General features: G+C 41.4%; 1 protein-coding gene across 3 annotated transcripts in view; it reads left to right on the top strand.

Moving 5' to 3' along the window:
* Slco5a1 (solute carrier organic anion transporter family member 5A1) overlaps positions 1 to 26,038 on the top strand; it is a 127,444-nt gene extending 101,406 nt beyond the window's left edge. For 2 of the 3 annotated variants that reach the window (XM_021174960.2, XM_021174954.2), the window contains 4 exons: positions 11,155 to 11,314; positions 13,259 to 13,500; positions 16,319 to 16,383; positions 20,366 to 26,038. In XM_021174960.2, the coding sequence (XP_021030619.1) occupies positions 11,155 to 11,314; positions 13,259 to 13,500; positions 16,319 to 16,383; positions 20,366 to 20,826 (928 nt within the window). In that variant the 3' untranslated portion in view covers positions 20,827 to 26,038. Of the gene's footprint in view, positions 1 to 11,154; positions 11,315 to 13,258; positions 13,501 to 16,318; positions 16,432 to 16,514; positions 16,556 to 20,365 lie in introns of those variants that run through there. The other variant, XM_029475795.1, reaches the window with a different exon arrangement.
* The last annotated feature ends 206 nt before the right edge of the window (positions 26,039 to 26,244 follow it).

Below are 26,244 nucleotides of genomic sequence, written 5' to 3'. Positions count from 1 at the left end.
CCCTCCCCTCCCCTCTCCTTTCCTCTCCTTTCCTTTCCTTCTCTTCTTCTCCTTCTTTCTCCTGCCCCTTCTTGAGACAAGGTCTCACTACATAACATTGCTTGGCCTATAACTCATTTGTAAATGAGGATGGCCTCAAACTCACAAAGACCCTCTCTTTGCCTCTGCCTTCCAACTGTTAGACTATAGGTGTCTGGCTAATTCAGTTTTGTGTATCTTTCCAAAGTTTCTTTATATATAACACTAAGAATATCTGCTTTGATTTTTTTAAAAACTGTTTTATACTTAAACTATAGCATGTGACAGTTGCTTTTCTGAGCTTTGTTATTATGTACCAATATGTTTGGATATTTCTATACCATTAGTAAAAATATGGAACATAGCCAGCTCTCAACTCAGAATATGAGAAACATTCTTCTATGTGGCTTATATATATTACTAACGTGCGAGAACCCACAATATTGTTATATAGATACTATTATCCTGAATTTATAGTTGACTAATCATTTGTTCAGTTTTAGTCGTGTCACTTTCTCACCAAGACTTTTCCTCTTCACTTTGGGTTCATTACTCCTTCTCATTTCTCCATAGCATTAAACACAACTGAAGCTATTTTGTTTAATTCCTTTTTGATTACCTTCTTTACCTACGTCCTTGAGATAAGCTCTTTTGTTGTCTACACAATAGCTGTGTCTCTCATATATAAAACAATGCACGAAGATTTGTTGCATGGATGGATGGATGGATGGATGGATGGATGGATGGATGGATGGTTGAGTGGTTGGGTGCGGTTGGATGGTAGGGGTGAATAGCTGGATATCTCCAAAGGATTTTGTTCATTTGTTATTCTGCCCACTTAATAAGCCCTTTTAATTAAACATATCTTTCCCCACTTTAAGTTAAGAAATATTTCTCATACTATACCTGTATTTTTTTTTTTTTGCCTCTGTCTTAGTCACTGCTCTGTTGCTGTGAAGAGATAACATGACCAAGCAACTATTATAAGAGAAAGCATTAACTGGGGCTTACTTACAGTTTCAGATATTTAGTCCATTATCATGGTGGCAGGAAGGATGGCTATATTCTCTCAGGCACTGGAGCAGGAACTGAGAACTACATTTTGATTGATAGGCAGAGACAGACTCTGTGCTTGGCATGGCCTTTGAAACCTCAAAGTCCACCCCCAGGGACACTTCCTCCAACAAGACCATACCTTTTAATCCTTCTAATCTTTTCAAATCATTCCACATCCTGGTGACTAAGCATTTACATGTATAAGCTTAGGGGTCCAATTATTTTTTTTAAATTAGGTATTTATTTCATTTACATTTCCAATGCTATCCCAAAAGTCTGCCACCCGCTCCCCCACCCATCCACTCCCACTTCTTGGCCCTGGCATTCCCCTGTACTGAGGCAGATAATGTTTGCACGACCAATGATCCTCTCTTTCCACTGATGGCCAACTAGGCTATCTTACATATGCAGCTAGAGATACGAGCTATGGGGGTTACTGGGTAGTTCATATTGTTCCACCTATAGGGTTGCAGATCCCTTTAGCTCCTTGGGTACTTTCTCTAGCTCCTCCATTGAGGGCCCTGTGATCCATCCAATAGCTGACTGTGAGCATCCACTTCNGTATTTGCTAGGCCCCGGCATAGTCTCACAAGAGACAGCTATATCTGGGTCCTTTCAGCAAAATCTTGCTAGTGTATGCAATGGTGTCAGCGTTTGGAGGTTGATTATGGGATGGATCCCCGGATATGGCAGTCTCTAGATGGTCCATCCTTTTGTCTCAGCTCCAAACTGTGTCTCTGTAACTTCTTATTCAAACCTCCACATTCCATTGCCCCATAGGCTTATAGCAATATTATAATGAAAAAAAAATGCATTCAGTGTAACAGCAAAGGTCCCCATAGTCTATTGCAGTATTAACACTTTAAAATTCCAAAGTTTAGAGTCTCTTCTGTGACTCATGGCAATCTCTTATTTGTAATTCCCTGTAAAATCAAAATAAAAAAGCAGACACATACTTCCAACATTCAGTGGCACAGGATATACATTAGCCTTTTAAAGGGAAGGAAAAGAAGCATAATGTGGAAATATTGGACCAAAGCAAGATTGAAAACCAGCAGGGCAAATTCCAAATTCTACATCTCTATGACTGATGTCAAATAATTCTTCAGATATCCAACTTTTTTAGCTTTGTTGCCTATAACATACATCTCTCTCTTGGACTGCTTCCACATCCAGTCTGCCACTTTCCTTGGCAGGCATCACACATCTCTGGCATTTCTAACATCTTGGGATCTCCAGTACAATCTAGGCTTCACATTCATGGCTTCATGGAATGGCTTCTCTGGGCCTCTATGCAGAGACACCTCTGTCACATGTCTGCCCTCAGCAGCTTTCCTTAGCCCTGGGGGAGATTCCACAACCCCTTTCTTATACCCTTGACTCTAAAACCAGAACCATATGGTTCTGCTGCTTGCTGGGACTAGAATTTGGCTTCTTTGTTCAATTACATTTGTATCAGTTTTCTATTATTGATGTTTTCTCTTCACTATTCAAACTTTAATTTCTTTTCACAAGCTGGAAGCATAGCTGGGTGGGGTCTTGATCTGAGGTCACCATTCCTTTAGTCCATTTAGCATCAAGCTTTTCTTTAAACTTTTTATCTTCTTGAGTACTAGAATTTTGTCTTCCACATTACATTTCCTGATGTTCTTTTTTTCTCTTCAAACTGTACATTTTGCATTTTTCCATGCTCAGCTTGTTCCTTTTCATTATAGATCTGCATAAGAGTGACCACTAATAACCACAGGACAGAATCAATATTAGGCTGTCTTGAAATTTCTGCCAATGTCATTAATCCAAAACTCTTTAATTTAGCTTCAGACAGATTTCTTTTTTGTGGAGGGGAGAGGTGATACAAGGGCAAAAAGCAGCCACAATTTCTCCAAAATATCACAAGAATGGTCATAGGCCACTGTAGCTGCTTGTATTATGAATGCTAATTATGTTCCCCCCCAAACTGCTTACCTGAGAGTGTCTGCAGATAGCTTCTGGAAGCCTGCCCTCTGTTGGTTCTAATTGGTAAATAAAGATGCCAACAGCCAATAGCTGGGGAGGACAGAGGTGGGATTTTAGGATTCCGAAGGCTTGAGACAGGGAGGAAAAAGAAGGAGGAGTTCTTCCATAGCAGGAGAGTGTGGAGGAGAAGGGAGATGTAGTGCTTGAGAAAAGTGCAGGACAGAGAGGCATGGCCACCTTGGGGAAGCACAGCCCAGAGGATGCCCAACTGGTTCCAGGGCAGCCAAGATAGAATTAGATAACTCAGGATTAACTTCATGGAGGCTGGGCAGTAGCCCAGCTATTTTGCTGTTTAAGGCATAATAAAATATAAAGAGTATGTGTGTGTGTCTTTCATTCAAGAACCTAAAGCATTGAGATGGGTAAGCTAACCCCCTGCTGGGATTTATTAATTATTTAATTCTACAGGCCACTTACTAATATTCATCCTCTCTTGAGCTGGGCCATTATAATCTACACTGTTTTCAGGACCACTGTCTTTCATGATTCTACTAGGATGGCCTCGAAAATCCTGCTTGAAATGTTCAACTGCTTTTTTGGTCCAAATTCATAAAGCTTCCTTATTCCTACAACAGATATGGTAATGCAAGTCACAGCAATACTCCATGGTACCAACTTCTGTCTTAGTTACTGTTCTATTGCTGTGAAGAGACACTATGACCAACCAGCTATTATAAAAGAAAGCACTTGTTTGGGGGATTGCTTATAGTTTCAAAGTTTTAGTTTGTTATCATCATGGTGGTGGCATGCAGGCAGACACTGGAGCAGTAGCTGAGAACTCCATCTTGATCCATAAATAGATAAAGAGAGACTCTGCTCTTGGCATGGGGTTAAAGCCTCAAAGCCCTCCCCAAGTGACACACTTCCTCCAACAAGGCCACACCTCTTAATCCTTCTAATTCTTTCAAATGGTCTCTTTCTAGTAACTATGCATTCAAATAAATAAGGCTATGGTGACTATTCTTATTCAAACCTCCACAGCCTCCTCATTTTTCCTGTGACTTCCAAGGCAGTTGTTATTCTTCTGTTAGAACTTATGGAATGAGTTTCTCTGTGTTAACTTACTCTGCCATGACTCATAATTTTGTATATTTTGCTCTGAGAGCTTTTTTTTTTTTTTCCAAAAGCCATGTTTTAAATTCTTTATATAATTTTTAAAACTTTGAGGATTATTTTTTTCTTGTTGACTCTTGATTGTTCCCCCTTTATAGGATCCTGGTATTTTAGAGAGTAAGGTCTCCTTAGATCTCTTGTAATTAGGACTTTTTTCTCTACTTCTTTGCCTTACATCTTACTGTTTGGATTTAAAGGTTTGTTCACCCACCACCACCCCATTTCCTGACAATAATCTTTCCAGACTGACAGCACTCAGGCTAGCATCTCTCAGGGCATGCCTGTTTCCTTTGCCATCCTCAATACAAGAATGAAAGGGTTAGTCTTGGTGGTCAACATCTAGAAGAGAAGTTTAGTTTCTTAAGTTTCTTACAGCTTTTCTCACAGCTTTCTGATGATTCTGTGGGCTCTAAATTGGAGCTGGTGGTAAGAACAGAGATGAGAGTGGAAGGGACCACTCATGGCTTATCTCCCTCAGTGGGGTCCATTGTGTTCTCCACAGATCATTTTGCCCAGCACTTCTGATGACAATCTTTGACAACGAGCTCATGGCTGTCTGCTTGCAACTGTTGTGAAGCTTGCTGCTAGTTTTTCTATTTCTTCAATAGTGCACGATTTTATTCCTTTTTCCTCTAGTCCATGATTATTTCAAATGTATTTTCAGAAGATCTGGAAGTCAGACTCTGTATCTTACCTGCTTTGGAATTACAGGTCCGCTCAAGTCTTCTAGAGCCCTTGCTTGATACCACTGTGTCCTGCCAACCCCAAATCAATTGCTTCTTAGTCCACTAGCATTGCCAGGGGAAATTATATAATTGTGCTGATTGACTCTATAACAAATTTATGAGTTTCAACCTTAGCAGGCCTTCATCTTTGCCGAACAATCCATTTTCTTAGCCACAGTCAGCTTTCTTCCCCAAACTTATAATGATGGTTTCTTTTTTCTTTTCTTTTCTTTTCTTTTCTTTTCTTTTCTTTTCTTTTCTTTTCTTTTCTTTTCTTTTCTTTCTTTTCTTTTCTTTTCTTTTCTCTTCTTTTCTCTTCTCTTCTCTTCTCTTCTCTTCTCTTCTCTTCTCTTCTCTTCTCTTTTCTTTTCTTTTCTTTCTTTTTCTTGCTTGCTTGCTTTCTTGCTTTTTGCTTTGTAATCCCTTTCCTCAAGTCTTTTAAATCTTACCGTAGTTTTGTTTTTCTTAGTGGGCAACCAGCTCTGTGTTAGTGAGAAAGTGAGGTTTCTACCCCACGGCCCCTCCCCTCCCCCCTGCTTCCTACCCAAGCCATCTTGTCTAAAACAGTATTATTTTTAAAGGAAAGTGTTAATTTTATTGTTTTTGAGTTGTGTGACCCTCCCACCACATACTATACACACTAACAGTCTGCTATTGCTGTGTCTTGGCTATCTTCTGTGTATAATTGATGAAAAATCTCAACATGCTAAAAAGTTAAAATAACACAGAGGGGAGAAATGGGATGCCACCTCCTCCAACGTGCAGCCTCCAGCTTAGCTATTGTCAAACAAATGCTAATTGTCTTTATTATGAAGATTATTTAAGAATCACTTTTCCTTTCATGGAGTTGGATTTAGTGTGACTTAGTGTGTGTTTCTTTCTTGTCCCCGGTTCTCTTTCCTTGAGATTATGCAAAGCAACTCCATTCATTCTAGAATGCAAGCAGATATCACACCTCTGCCTTTGCACAGGAATGTTACTCAGTTGTGAACTTCATTAGATCTCCATGTAAATATGCATCTTAAAGCTGAGTGGTGGTGGCACACACCTTAAATCCCTGCACTCAGGAGGCAGAGGATCTCTGAGTTCAAGGACAGCCTGGTCTACAGAGTGAGCTCTAGAATAACCAGAGCTATACAGAAAAACATTGTCTTGAAAAGCCAGAAGCCAAAACCCAACCAACCAAACATGCCTCTTAGGTACACCTCATCTGACTATGACCACTTGAGAACGATCATCCTATCTCGGAGTGTTGGGTACTGCAGCAGGGACCCAGGTGTCCTGATACTTTGCAAACTGATTTTAGTGACATTTGTGGATTAGCAAAAGAAATCATCGGTTTCCATGGATAACGTCTCTGGATTTCCACCTGTTTCTAGGGAGATACTCCAAGCATGGACTAGAATGGACAGTTTTGAATGGCAGGGCCTCTTCGGCATACCACTTTCAAAGTGTAGGTAAAGTGAGGTCCTCATTGCCGTGACTGGGTTTTCTTCCCCAGTGTACAAGCTGCTCAATGACATGTGGCTGCCTACCTTATTAACTTTAGCTTTCTACCTGTTATTAACTTACACTTCTTCCCTTTTCAAAGATAGGATTTCTCTGTGTAGCCTTGACTGGTCTGGAACTTACTCTGTAGACCAGGCTGACCATGAACTCACAGAGATCTGCTCTCCTCTGACTACACAGTGCTAGGATTAAAGAGGTGGGACCAGTCCACATTGTAATGTTTTATCTTATAAAGTCAGTAAAGAGATAAATGAGGGAGAGGAGGCTTAATATTTTAAATGATCTGGGGAGGGTATAACCCAGTGGCGTACATATCATATGTCCAATAACCAGCACCCCTCAGGTTCGGCAGTTAGATCTGTTAAAGTGCTCCAACCATAATCAAGTAAAAGTAAAATGAAAGGAACTTCAGCATGAAGATTCCAGGAACTATAGATGATAGCCTGATCCATGAAGATTCCAGGAACTATAGATGATAGCTTGATCCATTTCTACTTCAAGCAATTCCATCACCGACATTTGAATTTTCCATAGTTTAATTAATTAGTGTGACTGGATCCCCTTCTGTGGCTAGGGACTTCTTCAGCATAGGTGTATCTTAACCATCTTATAGTCAAGTTGGCATTTATTATGAGAGTCATAGCTTAAGGAAGACTTTAAGTACACACGTTGCATAATGAGACTAACCACCTCCCTGCTCTCTCTACCTTCAAATACTTCTAAAAGTTGATTTAAATCTGATAGCCAACTGCACTTCCAACCAAGACTGTCTCTCAACATATCATAGCTCCAACGTGAAAGTTGATAGCTCTTTCATTTATCAGATGTCATCTCTTTGTGCTTGCAGTTAAATCTAGTATGCCATCTTCTTGTGACTCCAATGTCTAGATGAAACTGTTTCCAGAGGTGACCTCTTGAGCTACAAAATGTCTGAGAAAGGACAAGTTTCTGTTTGTGGCAGTGACAATTGGAAGGCCTAGTGGTCTTCAGAGCTTAAGGTAGCCTGAATGGTACAACTGCCCATGTACGTGTAACGTATTGTGTCTAACTGTCTTCCTACATACCCACTGGTGGCAGGGCTTTGTTTCCATTTCATATTATACATTGCTATTCTTTGTTGTTGTATATCACTTTAGATCAACATTGTTCCTTGGGTGTTGATTGATAAAGATTATCCAGATCAGTTATTTATATTATACTCATATTTAGTTTGTTATTAACTCTTTAGGGCTGGATTTTCTAAAGACAGTCTTGGTGATGTTGGGCAGATCATTGTATCTCACCTAGTTTCTTAGTCTTTACATTTAGCAACATTGCTAGATAATCTCAGAGACCTCTTCCATTTTTCTAGCTCATGCTAGCAGTTCAGAGCATCAGTTGTAAAATATTTGATAATAAGGTCCTGAGCATCACTTGAAATTAAGTCACATTGACTCATTGGGCACAGAGACAGCGTACCTCTACTCCCAGTACTTGGGAGGAGAAGAGAGCAGGTCAGGGTGTCATCTTCAGCTCCATAGTGAGTTCGAGGCTAGGACTACATGAGACACAACCTCAAACAAACAAACAACAACAAAAACCACCACCACCAACAAAACCAAAACCAAAATGAGATTTACCTCCCTTGATTCACGAGTTAACAGGTGAGCTCATTTAGAAGGCTGCCTTGCCTGGCATCTTTTCCAGTTTTGAAAGATGGTAGCTGGTCTCTTGGTGCTGATAAGTGCAATGTCCCTGTGTATCTTCCCTTCCCATCACAGATCACAGCTTCATTCCTGACAAATGAGAGATTTCTTAGTGATTTGAGATGTGCCCTTGCACTGCTGTGAGAATTCAGTGTGACATATGGCTGGCTGTACTATGCTGAACACACCCCATTTGATCTCATCCTAGAAGTGAAGTAGGGTGGGGTCTTGCATGGGGGCAACAGTCTGGGTTCTGGTAGATTAATGACAAGCACACAAGACATTCTTTAAAATTATTCTTTTTTATTTTTATTTCATCTTTTCTTTCTTTGTACTGTATAGGTCCCTTGGGTATATACTGGCTTCCAGTATAATGCTTTTAATGAATACCTCAATGTGCTAGCAAGTGGTCTCTGCATCTCCATCTGTTTCTTGTGCCTTTTCCTCCTGCTTGGTCATTTTGTCCTATTTGGATGTGCTGAGTTTGTTTTTATTTTATTTTATTTTATTTTATTTTATTTTAAATTATCCCTTAGAATCCTGTTTATTTTCTAATGAAAGACAGATCCTGATGGGAGGAGACTTGGAGGAAAACTGAGAGTAATAGAGGAAGGGAAACCATAATCAGAATATTATGTGCAGAAAATTTCTATTTTCAGTAGGAAAAAAAAAAGATTCTTCGCAAATCATCCCATTGCAGAGGTGAGCCATGATGGCTGCCTTCTACTTCAGTCCATGGTGACTTTTCCTCTTTAAGACCTTTTCATAAATACCTACTCCTTTCCTGATAATTCTACTTGTTGACTTCAATCACTTTTTCCTTCTTAAAAGTATTGCTGCTGCCGCTACCATTATTATTGTTTTTACTATTGTAGTATTTTCCTTAAATAGAGACCATCAAGACGACAGCCATGAGAGGAATGCTCTTGTCTGTGTGATTAAAGCATACCTTGATGTTGGACTTAGGTTGTGCCTCTTGAGTGGACAGTCTCATAAGTGGCAGGCACTTGTTATGTGTGGCTGTTACATATGAAGGCAGAATAGGCTGTCAGAAGGAAAATGCCAAGCAGCTTCTAAATAGCAGCAATACCAACTGTTGGCCTGGAATTAAAGTCTGTCATTTTCAGTGACTACACACACAGACTAATAAAAGCTCTTCTCTCTTGTCATGGCTTTCAGTTTAGTTCTTGAAGCATTGGTGAGGTGGATCTGTACCATACTGCTTACTTCCACATGTTTATAGTTAACATGGTCCAGCCTTTGAAACTCCCATGTTATCATCTTCAGAATATGCTTATTGGTTGGGCATCTCATCTTCAAGCACCACTGACACTTGGGCTAGCTACCTGTCCCTTTCTGTGGAAGGTGGAGCTTTCCTGAGCATTGTGCTGTGTTTGGAAGTATGCTTTGATAACCCCTAAAAGATATCCACAGCACCACTCAGCTATCTCCCTCCATTGCTAAAAGTCCCTTGAGTTGGAGAACAAAATTGTCCCCATTGAGAACCACTTCTTTAGAATTATTTTGGAGTGTATTTAAACATTAAAATTCTTGATACTAAGAGTTTTTGAACTTGATGATTGTGTCTTGAGCTGGATTTCTTTTGGGGACCAGCAGGAAGGAGGAGCGGATTTATTTGGCTTTGCTTTTGTAGGGAGCTTTCTTGATATGACTGTAAGCCTGGCTTTGGATTTGGTTCTCTATCCAGTTTGAGTTATCAAAGCATGAGAAGCCCTAGAATAGGCAGCATGTGTGCTGTTTGTAGAGCAGTACATGCAATTGGGGTGGGCTGTGCTAGGCTATACTAACATAGTCACTGAAGCTAAATCCTGACACAACACACATTCCCCAGTATTTGTTGGATGGATGGACTGTGGATTATGGGACAGATGCAGGAACAGCATTTTATCAGTACTGCCTAAGAATGGTGACAAAGTGATGTAAGAGACACTGTCTTGTCCCTTCAGAGAGTCTCCCATTCTTCTGCAGCCCCCTGTACCCTGCCTGCCCCTCCTTTATTGCCATTTTACCACCTATCTCATTTTGAGCATTTCTATGTCATCTTTACCCTTATATCTATGGCTTGAATGGATTTCCCTTGGGTGGAGTTTCTTGAACTTATATGTTACATCACTTCTTTGTATCCAGCACTGTGACTCCACAGGGAAACAAGGCCAGCCATGTTTGACTGTGAATTGAATTGGGCATTTCTAGTGATTTCTGCTTAATCTTTCTTCTTTAGTTATTTCTGTCAAACTAGTGATAGGATTCCTAACCAGTCACTGTTGCAAATCATTTCCTCGTGGTTTTTTAAGATTACTCTGCTCCTTTGATAAAGTATCCTAGAACAATTCAAGTTTTTGATGAATAGAATCTACACTGGTAACTGGCTGATGGGTGGAGTTCATGTCAATTGCAAAGATTCAGTAATGAAATATGCATTCTTTATTTTATAGTTCAAAAATTTGGTGTTTGAGGTAAAGATAGGGTAATTAATCTGATTGGCTCATCATGTAATGTATATTGAAATAGCACACTACTCCACAAATGTATATAAGTATTATATAGAAGTTATAAATAAACTATGGTGGTGTGTGTCTCAGTGCTAGAATTCGTGCTTTGTGAGCATTAATTGCTGGGTTTAATCCAGTGGGCTTAAATCAAATCAAACGAAATAAATCATGATCTAGGCTTGTTAAGATGCAGAGCCAAGTGTTCCCAGCAAGGAGTTCTATGAGGATTCAAGTCACTGGACCAGACATGAGATTGGTCTCTTGATGAAGGTTGGAACAACACAGATAATTTGATTTTTAAATTAATCTCTTCTATTCTAATGAAAACAGAAACATTTTTTCTTATGTTTCATTGTGAATTTGTGGAAATAACTATAGAAGATGCCTACTTCATGGTATCATACATTTGATTCATGGGAATATTGTCTCTAAAATAGAAAATTCTATTGCTCTCAAGACCATTGCCTTACAATTCCATTCTTGGCCTTGCTTGATATATATTCTCTCTCTCTCTCTCAGACCGTCTCTGACCATGCCCCATAGGAATCTCACCGGAAGCTGTAATGTTAATTGTGGCTGTAAAATACATGAATATGAGCCAGTCTGTGGATCAGATGGGATCACATACTTCAACCCATGTCTGGCTGGCTGCATTAACAGTGGTAATCTTACCACTGGGGTGAGTAGACGCCCTAAGTTCTTCTTTTATTGTGACTCCAGCATCATGAGACAGGTGATGGGACCCCAGGCACCCATGATGACTTCAGTTTCCCTTGTTCATTAGGCTCCAAATAGCCCTCCAGGTACCTCTGAAAAACCCCTCCTGAGACAAAAATTGTGCAGGGCTATTGCTTTTGTCAAATGTGCTGGTAGGATCTAGGTGTAGAGTTCTGGTCCTCATTAGCTGGCTTCTGTTTTACATTCATGCCAACTCAGGGAAACTTGATAAGGTTGGACTCCAGGCTTCCCATTTCTTCCTCTGCCAGGGTCTTTTTAATGAATCTGAAGGTCAAGGTTATCACTGTTGCCATGGAGAAGAGAGGCTAGAGGCTGTGGAGGCTGGTCCACGAAGTGGTGGCTGTGAAGATGGGCAATGGCCATTATTCATAAGCCCGTCAGTTAACTTTCTCCCCCACCCCTTAACTTCCAGAGTAAAGATATTTCTGTCAGCTGAAGAATAGTCTATTTTGAGAATTTTCTTCCCTGTGAATTATAAATAGGCTTTAATACTGTGGGAGAAGGCTTTTTATATTCTACTCTATTCTTTACTGAGCCCAATTTGGCTGTTAGCATTAGAACAGATAGGAGGTGACTGCCTTAATTTAAAGGTTAAAATGCATTTGCTTCTTCTGTGCCTATCTAGAGACTATACCACTGACTGAGAGTTTAGGGGTGCCACTTTTTTTTTTCTCAGTTTGAAACCAGAGGGCAACATGGATATTACTATTGCTGGTTCCCAATGACATAGCTGGCAAGCTCTGGAGGTTGACCTATTGAGGTCATGAGATCATTTGTTTGCAGTGAAGCCCCTGTTGCATGGCATTGAATGAGACCTTGAGGACCCATTGTTATATTATTAAGGACTGAATGTCCTTAATGGCCTAAATGGCTAAATACCCCATGCCCAACCTGCTCCTACCACTGTTTTAAGCAGGCACCATAAGAACTAGTTCAGTTAATTTCCATTTAGTAAAAAGTAACATGATAGGCAAAGGATAAATTGGCCAGTTAAATATTTCTCATCTTGTTTGGTAATATCAAGTAACATCAAGAAGAGTTCCTGACCATTGTGTCTTGCTCAGTATACACAATGTGTGGTTACTGGAGAAGACTTGGTCTCCTTTACCTCTCCGTCTTCAGTGCCCTCTAACAGCATGTCCTACATCAGTAGGGCTCAGACATATGTTGGAGAAATTAGACAAGCAATGTGGAACACAGCAGGGTTTTCAGACAGCTGGAGTCTGCCAGAGTCCAGAGAACTGGGCCGAGGTTGGAGTACAGACTGAAGTGATGACGACTCCATCCCTTCACCTGGAGGTCACCAGCCTGCTGAGGGGACTGAAAGGGGGTAAACTGGAATAGCCAACGGGACGTCTCTCATCACTGTACTGAAACCAGCATCCCTAGGCCAGCCGGTCTGCACACCAGAAGCCATCATGCGTGTGTTAGGAGTTTAATAGATGCTTATTTTAGGACTCACTATGTGCTCAAACGTGTGTTAGGCACTCTGGTGAGCACACATAAAAATCAAGCTGGTTTCTGTTTTCAGGGCCTCGCTAACTGGAGAGTCTACAAGTTCAACAGCAATCAAAGCTGTGTGTATTTGTGACGCCAAATGAGCATGTAGCATGTCACATGTAGCATGTCACATGTAGCATGTCACAGAATTGAAGTTTGAAGTTTCTTAGGGAAGTTTAGGGTTAAACAGTCTAGTTAACTAGCAGGTTTTGATATTATCAAGGCAATCATTGACCCGTTAGTGCTGTTACCAAAGTGTTTTGTGTGAATTATTAAACATTCTTTAAAATCCTTTGGTTATTTTAAAGCATTCTTACTTTGTTAATATTTCTATGCCAGGCTTTATTCTTGATTGGCATATAACTTATCTTTATTTGCTATTCAGGTCCGAAATTACACAGAGTGCACCTGCGTCCAAAGTCGACAAGTGATCACCCCGCCCACAGTGGGGCAGCGCAGCCAGCTCCGAGTGGTCATTGTGAAAACCTATCTCAATGAGAATGGCTACGCTGTGTCTGGGAAGTGCAAGCGCACCTGCAATACCCTCATTCCCTTCCTGGTCTTCCTTTTCATAGTTACCTTCATCACAGCATGTGCCCAACCATCAGCCATTATAGTGACTCTCAGGTGAGAACAGCCCTAGGCAGTGCTTGAGAGAGCCTATTGCAGAGGGACAGAAGTCAAACAAAGCAGGGGATGGGAAAAGCTGCAGGCAGGCACCCTTACATGCTCTTCTGGGCTTAAGGGAGGGCTTTTATATCAGGGAGAAAAGGATGGCTGAAATACTGTGTATTCTAGAATCTTTTTTCAGCTGGGTGCTATTCTTATTATTTATCAAACTTTCTTTCCAGTGCTTTTAGCGTCCGAAGTCTTTGTGCTATGAAGTCAGACATCATGAGCTGAAAGCCCTATTTATGGGGCTGGAGAGATGGCTCACGGTTAAGAGCACTGAATGCTCTTCCAGAGGGGCTGGGCTTGATTTCCTGTACCCACACACATAATCTTCTGTAATTCCAGTTACATCTGACACCTTCTTGTCCCCGTCACACGCACCAGGCATGCAAAAGGTGCACATATATAAATGTGGGCATACACATAAATTTAAATAATCTTAAAGAAAAATTGAAAGAAAAAGAAAGGGGAAAGAAAGGAAGGAAGAAAGAAAGAAAGAAAGAAAGAAAGAAAGAAAGAAAGAAAGAAAGAAAGAAAGAAAAGAAAAGAAAAGTCATCTCTATGTTAGCATCAAGAAGCCAGACCCTCAAGCAGGGCAGGAATACTTGGGAAAAGTGACTAGATTATGAATATTGCAGAGGGTATTATTATCTTTGACCTCATGGATAGTTAATATTGCACCTTTGGGATCAGTGAAGAATTATGCTGGGCTTGCATTTCAAAATGCTGAGTTCATTAATTTTACTACTGTATGAAGTCCTGGAGCTGAATCAAGGACAGAATAGACTTGGAAATCTGAGCTTTCAGCTGGTCAGGCTGTGCTTTCATTGCTGTGTTGCATATCCTGGAGGAGGTTTTGTTTTGTTTTGGTTTTGGTTTTTTTCCCAGGAGAGGACTTGGAAGCTACTTTTGTTCTGTTCCATTGAGATCAATTTTTTATTCCTTGCATTAAAAGCTGTGCATACATGGCCAGGTAGGAAAGGACAGGGTTGGAAGCCTGAAGAACACATTGTGGGTTAGAGGGAGCAGGGAGGTGGTGCAGAGAGAGCCTGAGGAAGAGAGTCTACCCGTGCTCCCTTTCCCCCAGTTCTTCCAACCCCACAATGCTGGGGCATCAGGCCTGGAAACATCATGTTCGCTGAGAGTGTCAGCCTGTCTCATACACACTGTATCACACACGCTGTATCACGCACACTGTATCACACACACTGTATCACGCACACTGTATCACGCACACTGTATCACGCACACTGTATCACTCACACTGTATCACGCACACTGTATCACGCACACTGTATCACGCACACTGTATCACGCACACTATCACACACACTGTATCATGCACACTGTATCACACACACTGTATCACGCACACTGGCTTCTTCCTCATTGGACACTGAGATAGGCAGTTCCTGAGTGGAAGAAAGCAGGGCATTCAAGGCTCCCTGGTCTACTCACTGTCAGCAGATCTTGATGGAGTAGCCCTGTATGCAGAGCTGGCAAATTTCTAGGAGACACAGAGAATATGAGGATGACAGTAAGGGCACCAGGCTCAGAAAAATTTTCCATTCCATGTCTAGATCTTGTGTGCATGAGAAAACATAAAGTACTTCATCATGTAAACATTACACGCCCCATTAGTAAGTTTACTTACCTGGAACATCCCATTCTTTCCCACTGTAATTCTGTAAGTATTCTATAAAGGCCACCTCATTGTACAGAAGAAGTGTTCAAGCATGGCAATTTATGAGTTGGCTTCTAACACCAAATCTCTGAAGAGTGGTCATTTAACCTCTGCTAATTGCAAAATCAATCGGTTCCAATCTTTCCACCACACGGGGATTACTTTTGAACATCAATGTTTGGAGGAGAGCGTGACTTGGTGAAGCTTATATCTTTCTCTGGCTTTTCATGTATGTGTGTGTGAGTGTGCATGTACATATATGTATGTCTGTAATTTCTGCTTTTACTTTGACTTAATTGGGATTTCTATTGTGATGAAACACCACAACCAAAAACAAGTTGCAGAGGGAAGGCTTTGTTTGGCTTATTCTTCTACATTATAGTCCATCACTGGAGGAAGTCAGGACAGGAACTCAAGCAGGGTAGAAACCTGGAGGCAGGAACTGAAGCAGAGACCTTGAGGGGTGCTGCTCACTGCTTTGCTTCTGGCAGCTTGCTCAGCCTGCTTTCTTATAGAACCCAGGATCACCAGCCCACGATGGCGCCACCAAGCCTCATCAATCACCAACTAAGGAAACCCTCTACAGCCAAATTTTAAGGATGCACTTTCTTTATTGAGATGCCCTCCTTTCAAATATTCCTAGCTTGTGTCAAGTGGACATAAAACTAGCCAGCAGCTACTTTCCCCCAATCTTGGAGGAATTATGAGGATGGTTTTTGTTAGATACACCTTCAATTCTGGAACATTCTGACAGAGAAAAAGAGACTGCAATGGTTTGAGTAAATTTTTACATTTTTTTCTTAGTAGAAGGGATTTGGAGGGCTCATTTAGAGGGGCTCCCCCTTCAGCCAAGAGCCTTACCCCTCCCCCACTATTCACACAGAGATAGTTAACCAGTCTCTGATGGAGACATCTACAGCCTGGAATTTACTAAGGGAATCTTGGTTGGTGACTGTTAGTAAATTCTAGTGGATTAAATATTCTGGGAAGGTGCCTGCTTAGCTTATGGTTCTGCCTAAGGCAGGCTTGGTTTGACAAGCATTTTCTTGGAACCATTGTTCTAAACCATTTTCTCCTTCTTCCCTGTAGGTCCGTGGAAGATGAGGAAAGGCCCTTCGCGTTGGGAATGCAGTTTGTTTTGTTGCGAACACTTGGTATGTCCCTGAATTTCCAAGTGTGCCCTTAATTCCTCTTTACAGCAGGTTGGGAATGCAGTTTGTTTTGTTGCGAACACTTGGTATGTCCCTGAATTTCCAAGTGTGCCCTTAATTCCTCTTTACAGCAGGCAAATGCTATGGTCCTTTAAAAACAGAAGCAGACTCACTTGGTAATGGTTGTAACAGAACCTGACAAGATTAGAGGACACTTCTCTTTTTTTTTTTTTTTTTTAATTCATCTAAAAGTTGACAAGTTCCTTGGACAAAACAAAAGATGGTTAGTTTCCTTTTGACTCTGACTACAAAGGTGTACAAAATTCCCCCAGATTTTTAACTTGTAAGAAATCGATATCACGAGCGTTGTAATGAGTTTGTTATCTTGGCGTTTAGGTCTCTTGATGCCTCTTGACAGGAATGTGAGAGAAACCGGGTGCATTTTATTTAGCGTACTTTCAGGTTCTTACTGTGTTAGGGTAATTTAATTGGCTTGATCAATGTGTACACTAGTAGAGTTTTCTGAGGCAAAGATCTTAAAAAGCAAAAAAGGAGAGGTCACCAAAGTTCACAGAGCCCGCCCGCCCGCCCGCCCGCCTGCCCGCCGCGCGCGCGCGCCCCACCCTCGCCTGCTCGCCCCACCCATTCGCCCCGCCCCTGCTCACCCCGCCCATTCGCCACCTGAACTGTTTTGACACCCATCAGTTGACTTCCTCAAGCTCATTTTCTCTTAAGCAGCTGCTTCTCTTTTTCCTCTACTGCTGTTTGCCTTGACTAATCAAAACCATTGTCCATGTTTTTCATTCACAGTTTAGTTTTGAAAGGTAAATGGTCTCTTTTCTGAAGCACTCACACTCCTGGAATTCTGTTTGCAGCGAGTGTGGGTTGATGACAGCGAGGTTAAAGCTGACTACTTTCAATGCCCTCCAGCAGGAAAAACAAACAAACAAAACAAAACAAAAACCAACCAACCAACCAACCCCCCTGGTGTGGCTTGTTTGGTGTCAATAAGATTTGGAAGGTTTTTGAAGATTCTTTTGTTCAAAGTGTTCTGGCTAAAGAGGATTTCAGATACAATTGCACACAGTTCAGAATTAAGCTTTGTGCTTTTTGCCATAAACTGAAAGGTGCTACTTTTGTTGTTTAGGGGTTTTGCATTTACTTATTTATATTTGACTGGGTCTTGCAATGTGTATGGTCCTTGCTGAATAGGGTTAGGGTTAGGGTTAGGGTTAGGGTTAGGGAATTTAAGTACATTCTTCTGGGGATAGCCTGCCTCCTCCTCACCAATGTTGTGATTACAGGTGTATACCATATTACCTGGTTAAAAAAATATTTTCCAAGAAAGGAATTTGTCAAAGTGATGATTGAGTTGAAAAAGAGAAAAAAATACTTATTTCACCTCTACTCTCTGAAGGGAGTTGGGCTATTTGATATGAATTTGGGGAAAAGATGAACCACCTGTAGACTTGCCACTAAGCCAGGAAAGAACAACGCCTGGTGAATGTTACTCAGCCCAAGTTTGTCATTTACAGGGTGCTGCAGAAGTACAGTTAAGCTAACCATCCACATTTGATTTTCCCCAAATTAAAAAGAAAAAACACTTCTCAGTTCTTTATGAAACTTACCATTTAATCTTACTACTAGGCTTTATTTTGAAGATTTACTTTCATTATTTTTAACTATGTGTATGTATGTGTGTCTGTGTGTAGGTGTGGGTGTGGGTGTGGAGGTGCCTAGGGAAGCCTTTGGAGCCTGGGTGAGAGTGTCTGTGAGCTGCCTATGTGGGCCCTGGGAAGCCAACTCGCTCAGCCACTGAGCTATCTCTCCAGCCCCTAGACCTTATCTTCAATAAATCCCTAACAGAGTCTGTTCACAGGCCTGTTTGCGAGCTGTTAGATGTTCTGTTTTATTTCGTCCCTCATTTTCCTTCCCTCCTTCTGTGTTGCTTTAACGTAGCCAGCTCTTACTTCTGTGCACGGAGCATTCATGGACTGTTGTAAAAGTTCTTAGGCTGCAAAGCATAAAAAGGAATAGGCTCTGGATTGAGGAGTGTGTTGGGTGACAAATAGCCGAGGCTTTAAGTGCGCATTGCTAGTAGGTAAAGTAGAGGTACGTGCAAGACTCAATGGCAGCAGAGTGGTGTCCAACAGATCCAGGGATCAAAAGGAACGACTCATAGGCAAGGGAATGAGTTAGAGGTGGGGCAAATTTTTGGCAAAGAGTGTATGATGTAGTAAACATGCTTTCCTTTGGAATTGGAAGAGATGTCTGTTACACACAGCCCAGACAAGAGACCTTCAACTTCTCCTAGGATTTTCAGAAGCTTCAAAGATAAATTATAGGCCTTGATTATCTCCACACACTAAGTGCCTTTGTGAAGTTAAATCTGAAGTGTGTCTTGTTAGCTGCTCTGGGGTCAGAGTAGAAGGCACAGCCCTCAGAGGAGTCACTTAGTGGCCTGACAGCCTCCTTCAGGGACCTCTGCTTGGGAGAGGTGAGTCTCTTCCCTGAGCCACAGAAAAGAGTCTCAGCATGGATCAGTAAGAAGTTCAGAGGAGTTTGTTAAGAAGACACTTGACCAGACTTGAGCATGACTGTGCTGCTGGAGACCCTTAGGACAAAGACAGTACACACTGATGTGTGGTCCTGGCCTTCTCAGGAGAGATCGCAATCTTTCGGTAGCCGTATATGCAATTTTAGTGGCCTCTGAACTTTGTTTAAAGGGCTTCTAAGAAACATTGACTTTTTTTTCAGATGGTGGTTTTGAAGTTCACTGGATTATAGACTGATAATCAAAACTAGAGATCTCAGTGTTGAAAAACCTCACTAGACCAGATCACCATCAAGTTACGATGTGTGTTGATTATAAACAAGGTCATTATCTTGTCTGTGATATTCTCAATAACAAACAATAACAGGTGTACAGCTGAGAAAGGGGGAGGGTCCTTTACATGTAGGCCTTTTGCATGCTTTATTCTTGGTATTATAACGTTCTTTTTTGAAATACCTCTTTAAAAAGTAATATTGTCTTTATGTAAGCAATCATTATAGTGAATTTTGTTAATTACATTGAGATTCTTTGTGTGTGTGTGTGTGTGTGTGTGTGTGTGTAGCTGTTGGTGGTGTGGGACTTTTGTTGAGGCCAAAGGTTGACATTTGGGCATATTCTGCAATTGTTTCTCTACCTCATTATTTATTTATATATTTACTGTTACTGCTTCTGACTGGCCTGAAACTCACTGTATAGATTAGGCTGGCTTCTAGCTCACGGAGCTCTTGCCTCTACCTTCAGAGTCCTGTGATTAAACATGTGCACCTCCACACCTGGCTCTACCTTAGTTTTTGACCCTGGTCTGAATATTTTGGCTAGGTCGGCTGGCCAGGGAGCCCTCGGGCTGCTCTGGAGTTACAGACGTGTGGTGCCATGACCAGCTTTTTCCGTGTGTTCTGGAGTCTGCATTCTGATCCTCCTGCATACAGAGCAAGCACTTTGCAGTAAACATTTTGACTTTCAGCTTCAAGAGACTTAGACCAGACTCTTTCTATTCTCTGGTCCCCTTAACATTCCCTGACTTTCTATCCAGCTCCAATCTGACGTAAGGGTGTCAAGATCCAATGTTAAGTTTGAAAGGATTCTGTGTTGGCATTTGGGGCAATAGGCAGTTCTTTCAACTCAACTGAAGTCTCATTGTGAAAACTTTATCAAGTGTTCAATGTAAGGACCTGGTACCCAGAGAAAGCTGTAGCTACTTTTATCAACCTAAAAAGCACTAAGTCATACTGAGTTGCAAAGTGGAAGATGCTAAGTCTTTGCTGTTTATTTTCATGAGTAAATTGCAATTAGATGAAAATGTCTTTAAGAAAATTCAATTAAACAAAAATCATTCTCTCTGCATTGACAGGCAGCTTGCTCATTACAAATGTGTTTTCTCTTATGGGGTGAGCTATATCTTTGTGTTTCCCTTTCTCTCCCTGACTGCAGCATACATTCCTACTCCAATTTACTTTGGAGCTGTGATTGACACCACCTGCATGCTCTGGCAGCAGGAATGCGGAGTGCAGGGCTCTTGCTGGGAGTACAACGTGACGTCATTTCGTTTTGTCTACTTTGGCTTGGCAGCTGGCCTCAAATTTGTTGGCTTTATTTTTATTTTCCTGGCCTGGTATTCTATCAAGTACAAAGAGGACGGATTGCAGAGGCGGAGGTGCAGAGAATTCCCACTGAGCACTGTGAGTGAGCAAGTGGGCCAGCCCAGCAAAGCTGAGAAATACTCCCGGACTACATCATGCCCAGCCTTCAGCACCCAGGGGGAAGTCCATGAAGAAACTGCTCTGCAAAAGGGATTCCCATGCACCACACAGACATATCCTGGACCTTTCTCAGAAGCAGTAAGTTCCTCTGCAGACCCTGGGCAGGACGAGAGCCCCGATGCTGCTTTGTAATATCCCTGCTGAAGCCCGGAGAAGGCAGATGGATTTTGTTGGTTGAGTTGAATACGGCAAGTTGAGAAACACCTGTGCCTTCTTTCTTTTTTTAGACCTCCACAGACATCATCCTCAAACCAACAAAACTCAGTATACACAGCCACTGTTGATGAGGGCTGGATACCTCAACAAGACTGACAGCCTTTCCCCTCTTTTCTCCAGGGAGGAGCTTAGCTAGATCTGTCGTTATGTCTGCTAGGTTCACTTAATGTTCCTGCTCCCGTTCGGTAGAAGCCTGAGGTCCATGGTTAGCCATGGGAAAGGCTATGACCACACATATCATTAGCATACACTCCAGATAAAGGTGAGCTTGACCATGACTTTGCATTTGCAAGTCAGAGTTTTTAGATTTGAGCACCTACTGTGAGTTCTCCAGCAAAGCACAATTGAATTTGCTTCAACTATGCAATTTGATTGGAAATAGCAAAGTGTGGCATGTCCCTTTGGCTTTCAGGGAGTAAAGCAGGTATCTTTTTCATAAGTGGAAGCTGAATGTTCCCTAAAGCACTGTTAATCACAATTTAAGCCATAGCAGACTTATCAATCAGGTAGAAAATCTCAAATGCTTCAAAGAACTGTATTCTGCAATGGAAGGATTTCTTAAGATATATTTTCTCTTAGTCTGTTTACTCTATCTTAAGGTAGATCAAGAGGCTGCTGAATCATGCACCTGATAGCTTGAATATAATAAACTACAGTATTCTTCCATAAGGGGCTTTAAACTAGTGTGCTAAACAGTGTGGCTAGAAACTGTAATTTGAGATGCATAATAAGGAAGGAAATGATGGCCTTGTCATCTGAGGAATTCTTTCAGCTCTTAAGGGCCCACTAAAACTAGCTAAGACTTACGACTACTTTGACATTCAAAGGAGTTGATAAAGAAATTCCCGAGGTAAGATTGAGGTCCCAACTAGGGAATTTCACTTATATCTTTAACATACTGGCAAATCTCTGCTGATTTTTTTTCTGTATAGAAAGAGGTCATGGTTGCCTTTGAAAATGAATAATTTAGTCAGGAAAACTGTACCTGGGATATGAAAATGACTGCACAGTAGCCAGATGTGTCAGCTGAACATGGAATATAATCATACTTTAAATAATGAATTGGAACGTAAAGCAAGCTAGTCTACCATACTGAATCCTGCACTCTCAAAGCTAGCATCATTTCACGGTGCCCTTTGTATCTGTGTTCTTCTATCCTTCCTTAAGTGGCTCTGAGACAGGATAATTCCCTTCCTAAAGGCACCTTGGGTCCATTGACAGCATTATCTCAGCTTCATTGCTGCTCAGGATGCTTAAGACAGAGGCCTCTTGGCAAGCTTTGTGCATTGATGGTAACTCATGGGATCTGGCTACAATGGGCCAAGATGTCCAAAGCGCCATAAAATTGTGGCCTCTCTGTCAAGAACCTCATGTCATGTAAGGCGACCTCAGGAAATATTTTTCCATCTGGAAGAGAGGAGGCTGGCAGACAGGCCATGATTCAGACACCTACATTCTTGGCAGGCCACATAGGTAGAATTTCCAGTATTCTTAATACAGTTCCTGGGTATAGGATTGATTTCCTGTCCATGTAGGAAACTCACTAGTCAAGTGGTTTTTCGGGGTTCGTGCAGTTTGTGGAGGAGGCATTCACCCTTAGACTGGGTAATGTCTATAAGAGATGGAGCTAGTGCCTAGGTGAAAAGAACTTTGCTTTGAGTCCTGGGCTTGGCTGCCATGGAGGTGGGGTCATGCTTAGCTGTGATAGATTGTGAATGCTGTGTGTCAGATTTAGACCAGTGTAACAGACATGAGAGGCTTTCATAAAGTAGTGAAGATTAGCCCACAGTGTACTCCTGGGACTTGGTGTCCCTCATTGGCTTCTGTGGGTGATTTAGAAGGGATAGTGAGTGTCCTTTGGTGTTGATGGTATGCTGTATAGGCTGTAGAGAGGTGGTGCTTTCTTAATTTTTTCTGTGATAAGATATTATATGAAGAGATTTCTGGTGGACTTGGACCTGTTTCGGTACTAAGATTGATGGGCTCACCAAGGGTACTTAGAAAGCTTCGGGTCCCTTTTTCTACCTTGAATTCAGTCCAGCAATTAATTGCTGACTGGGCACTGGTTATGTGTTGATACCATTCACTGCTCCATGAAATCCTTTGGAAGGCTGAGGTCAGAACTCAGACATTGACCTGGGATGTGCACTACAATGTGCAAATATTAAATATTAATATTAAGTAGCAGTGTATCATTAACGTGCTGGTGGTGACTGTAGAGTAAGTCCTCAAAGTCCTGAGGGAATGAAGTCCTGCATTATATATCAATTAAAGACTGCTCTCCAGAGGGTTTGGGGCTCTGGTAGCATCATCTGAATATTGCCTAGCCAATGAGTGGGTATTTCATAGGCAGTACCATTCAATTGTACATATAGAAGAGGTCTTCTGTTTCTAGCAAACTGGTCGTTTTACTTGTAGTCGCAGCTCTTATCAGAAACTTTAATTTCTTTCTGAGCATAGGCTTTGAATTATTTGTTTTGACAAAAGGGCAAGTTGCTCTTATATCATCTCTATAAATTAATGTGTTGTTTGCCTCTAATATGCAAATGTAATGTGCAGCTCATTGACTCCCAAGGGCCTAGGGAGGAAGTAGGGAGAACCTTCTTCGGATTTTCTTCCTTAGTATGAGGTTCTTGTGTCATGGAGGTGGAGTTTCTAGTTGAAAACAGTCAAAAGTCATTGAGAACACCATAGGGAAGGTGGGAAAGAGCATTTGGTGTGGCGGCCATTTGCAGAATGTCTCCCAACACTCAGCACCCACGACATTTCCTGGGTTAGGAGCATGGAAGCAATGCTTCCCTTCAGTGCTTCAGGACTGAGCGAGGGACCCTGCGTATGATATGTTCTCTCTCCCCGAGCAGCACTCTAGCCTTCTCTGGAAAGGATTCTTGTTTTCTTTGTTTAAAAAACAGATTTGAACCCTAGGCTCGCAAAGTTAAAGCCAGTTCTTTAGGGTGGCCCAGAGCAGCAGTGACAGGGGCAGGGTGGTATGTCCACTGTAAAGTAAGTTAGCACCCATCACTTTTGACATATTATTCTTTTTGAGGTTTTAGAGACATTCTTCAAAGTAGAGACATTTCCTTGTATGAACACAAGAAATATAGCACATACCTGTGGGAGCCACCCACACTTCATGGTTAATTAGATTTTTTCAAAGTAAGTGTTATTTATGTAGCCAAGTATAATATTAAAATCATTTATTATAACTTACCTCAAATATTTGTTTATAGGTTGAGTTTAATTGTGAACACATTCAGTTTGGGTATTAGTTAGGATCTTAGCAGCATTTCCTAAAGTGAAATTTTATGAAGAAAAGGTTAATTCTCATTGGTTGTATCTGAGCTTTGGGGGTTTCAGGTATATTATTATTTTTTTCTCTCTCCTGTCAGTAGAGTAACATTTATGCTAACCTGTAGACAGCCATGGGTTTTCATATTCTTAGTGAAGATTTAAAAAGAACATAGAAAATATACTCCAAGCCACAGACCCATCTGTCACCTCAAGTGACTGTGATGGTTAACTGTATCTTTGTACTCAGGGAAGCCAGAACCTGCAGGAGTTGGTAGAGTGAGGCTCCCAAAGCTCTCAGAATCCCATCCCACCAACCACCCAAAATTTCTGTTTATTCCACAGCTCTGGGTCACAGTCTTTGATGAACTTCTAGCCAGAAAGTGTTTTGTGTGTTTTGTTTTCAAGGCTGCTTTGTAGAACCCTGTGTGCACCAAGGAACATCACCACAGTGTGGCGGGACCCAAAGCCCCCATGGGAACTTTCCCATGAGCTCTGTAGCAAGGCAAGCACTTGCCTAAGGTGCTAGCTCTGTGTGTGTGTGTGTGTGTGTGTGTGTGTCCTAGAGTTCAGAACGTGATGGTAACTTGCTACAGCGGTACATGCTGAGTATTCTATGTAGTGATAGAAACCAGAATGTTGTAAGCCCCAGAATAGCCTAGAAGCCAAGCACACTAATTCTGTTTTCCAGACTTGGGAGTAGTCTAATGCGGTTTGGAAGGATGTGGCTGGCAGGTGAAGCTAGTGGCCTGGTGTACCTTATTTCTATCTTCTGTCATCTCATCTTTACTGGTAGTCCATGGTCTACTCTACTGTCAAAGGCAAAGAAATGCTGCTGGCATTGTCTGTACCAGACTTCCTGTTGTGTTTCAACCAGATTTGTGTTTGTCTGAAGAGGTTTAATTTAAGCAGTTCATTTGTACTCAGCCTTAAGAAGGGTCAAATGTGACCAGGAGCTCACCTTATTGCTGTTGGCTCTGGCACCATTAAATATAAAATGCCTTGGTGCTAAAGTATTTGTAGAGGCATGTTCCTCTTTGAAGTCAGTGTTTCAGTGCTTTGGGTTTGGAAACCTGGGGATTTCCCCGAGAGAACAAGCCCCCTCCCCCACCTCATTTCCACAGTCCAGAAACTCTATTCTGCAAATCTGAGAAGTATACAGGAGAATCCTTTTCTATGCAAGAGTCAGTGCTTTTGATATTTAGTTTATCAAGTATAAGGAGATGCTAAAAATGACTTCAGAGATAAAAACATATTTAGATAATCTTATATCTTCTGCAGAAAGTTTCAAGCCCTGTGAGCTGCCCTTTAGCATTGGATTCGACACTGTTGTCCTTGACTGGCAGTCTACTCTATATGTAGAAAGTGAAGAAGTTAATGTTATTGAAAATGAAAATAATGGTAAGGATGTATTAAACTAAACTGAGGAGTAAGACGCGACAGTGGGCGGGCGGTTGTCTTCAGATACATACCTCTCCCCCAAACCCAAGTGGGAATCTAGGAGCATGAAGCCCAAGGCCAGCCTTTAACTTTGTAGTGTAAGGAAATGTGAAACTGTGTCAAACTGGTATTAGGATATCTGTGAAGTCTGTGTGTGTGTGTGTGTGTGTGTGTCCGTGTCTTTCTGCCTGTCCTGTGTGTCTATGTACTTCTCTGTAGAGGCATGTTTGTGATGAAAGGCTGCTTTGAGTTATAATGTAGAGTTTGATTTTTGTGGTTTTTAGAACAAATATTTATTTGGAGACCTGGTATGGCATGGAGGGCCGTATGACTTATTTCTTTATGTTTAATGAAACTGATTGTCAAAGGACTAATAAACCTGGGTTTACAACACCATGAATACTTGATCATTGAAAATTAAGAAAAATAAGTTGAAAAAAAAATAAAGTGTGTTGGATTGAAATTTGGTTGTCTCTAGATTTTTTTTTTTTTTTTTTTTTTTTTTTTGACAAGAAGCAATGGCACCAGAGTGACCCATATGTCAGCCTGATGCTCAGTGTATCTACAAGCAGAATGTTCTGTGTAGAAATTATTATGACTACAGTT

The sequence above is a fragment of the Mus caroli genome, chromosome 1 (assembly GCF_900094665.2).
Source record: "Mus caroli chromosome 1, CAROLI_EIJ_v1.1, whole genome shotgun sequence".
Lineage (NCBI taxonomy): Eukaryota > Metazoa > Chordata > Mammalia > Rodentia > Muridae > Mus > Mus caroli.
This window is presented reverse-complemented; position numbering and strand designations above follow the sequence as displayed.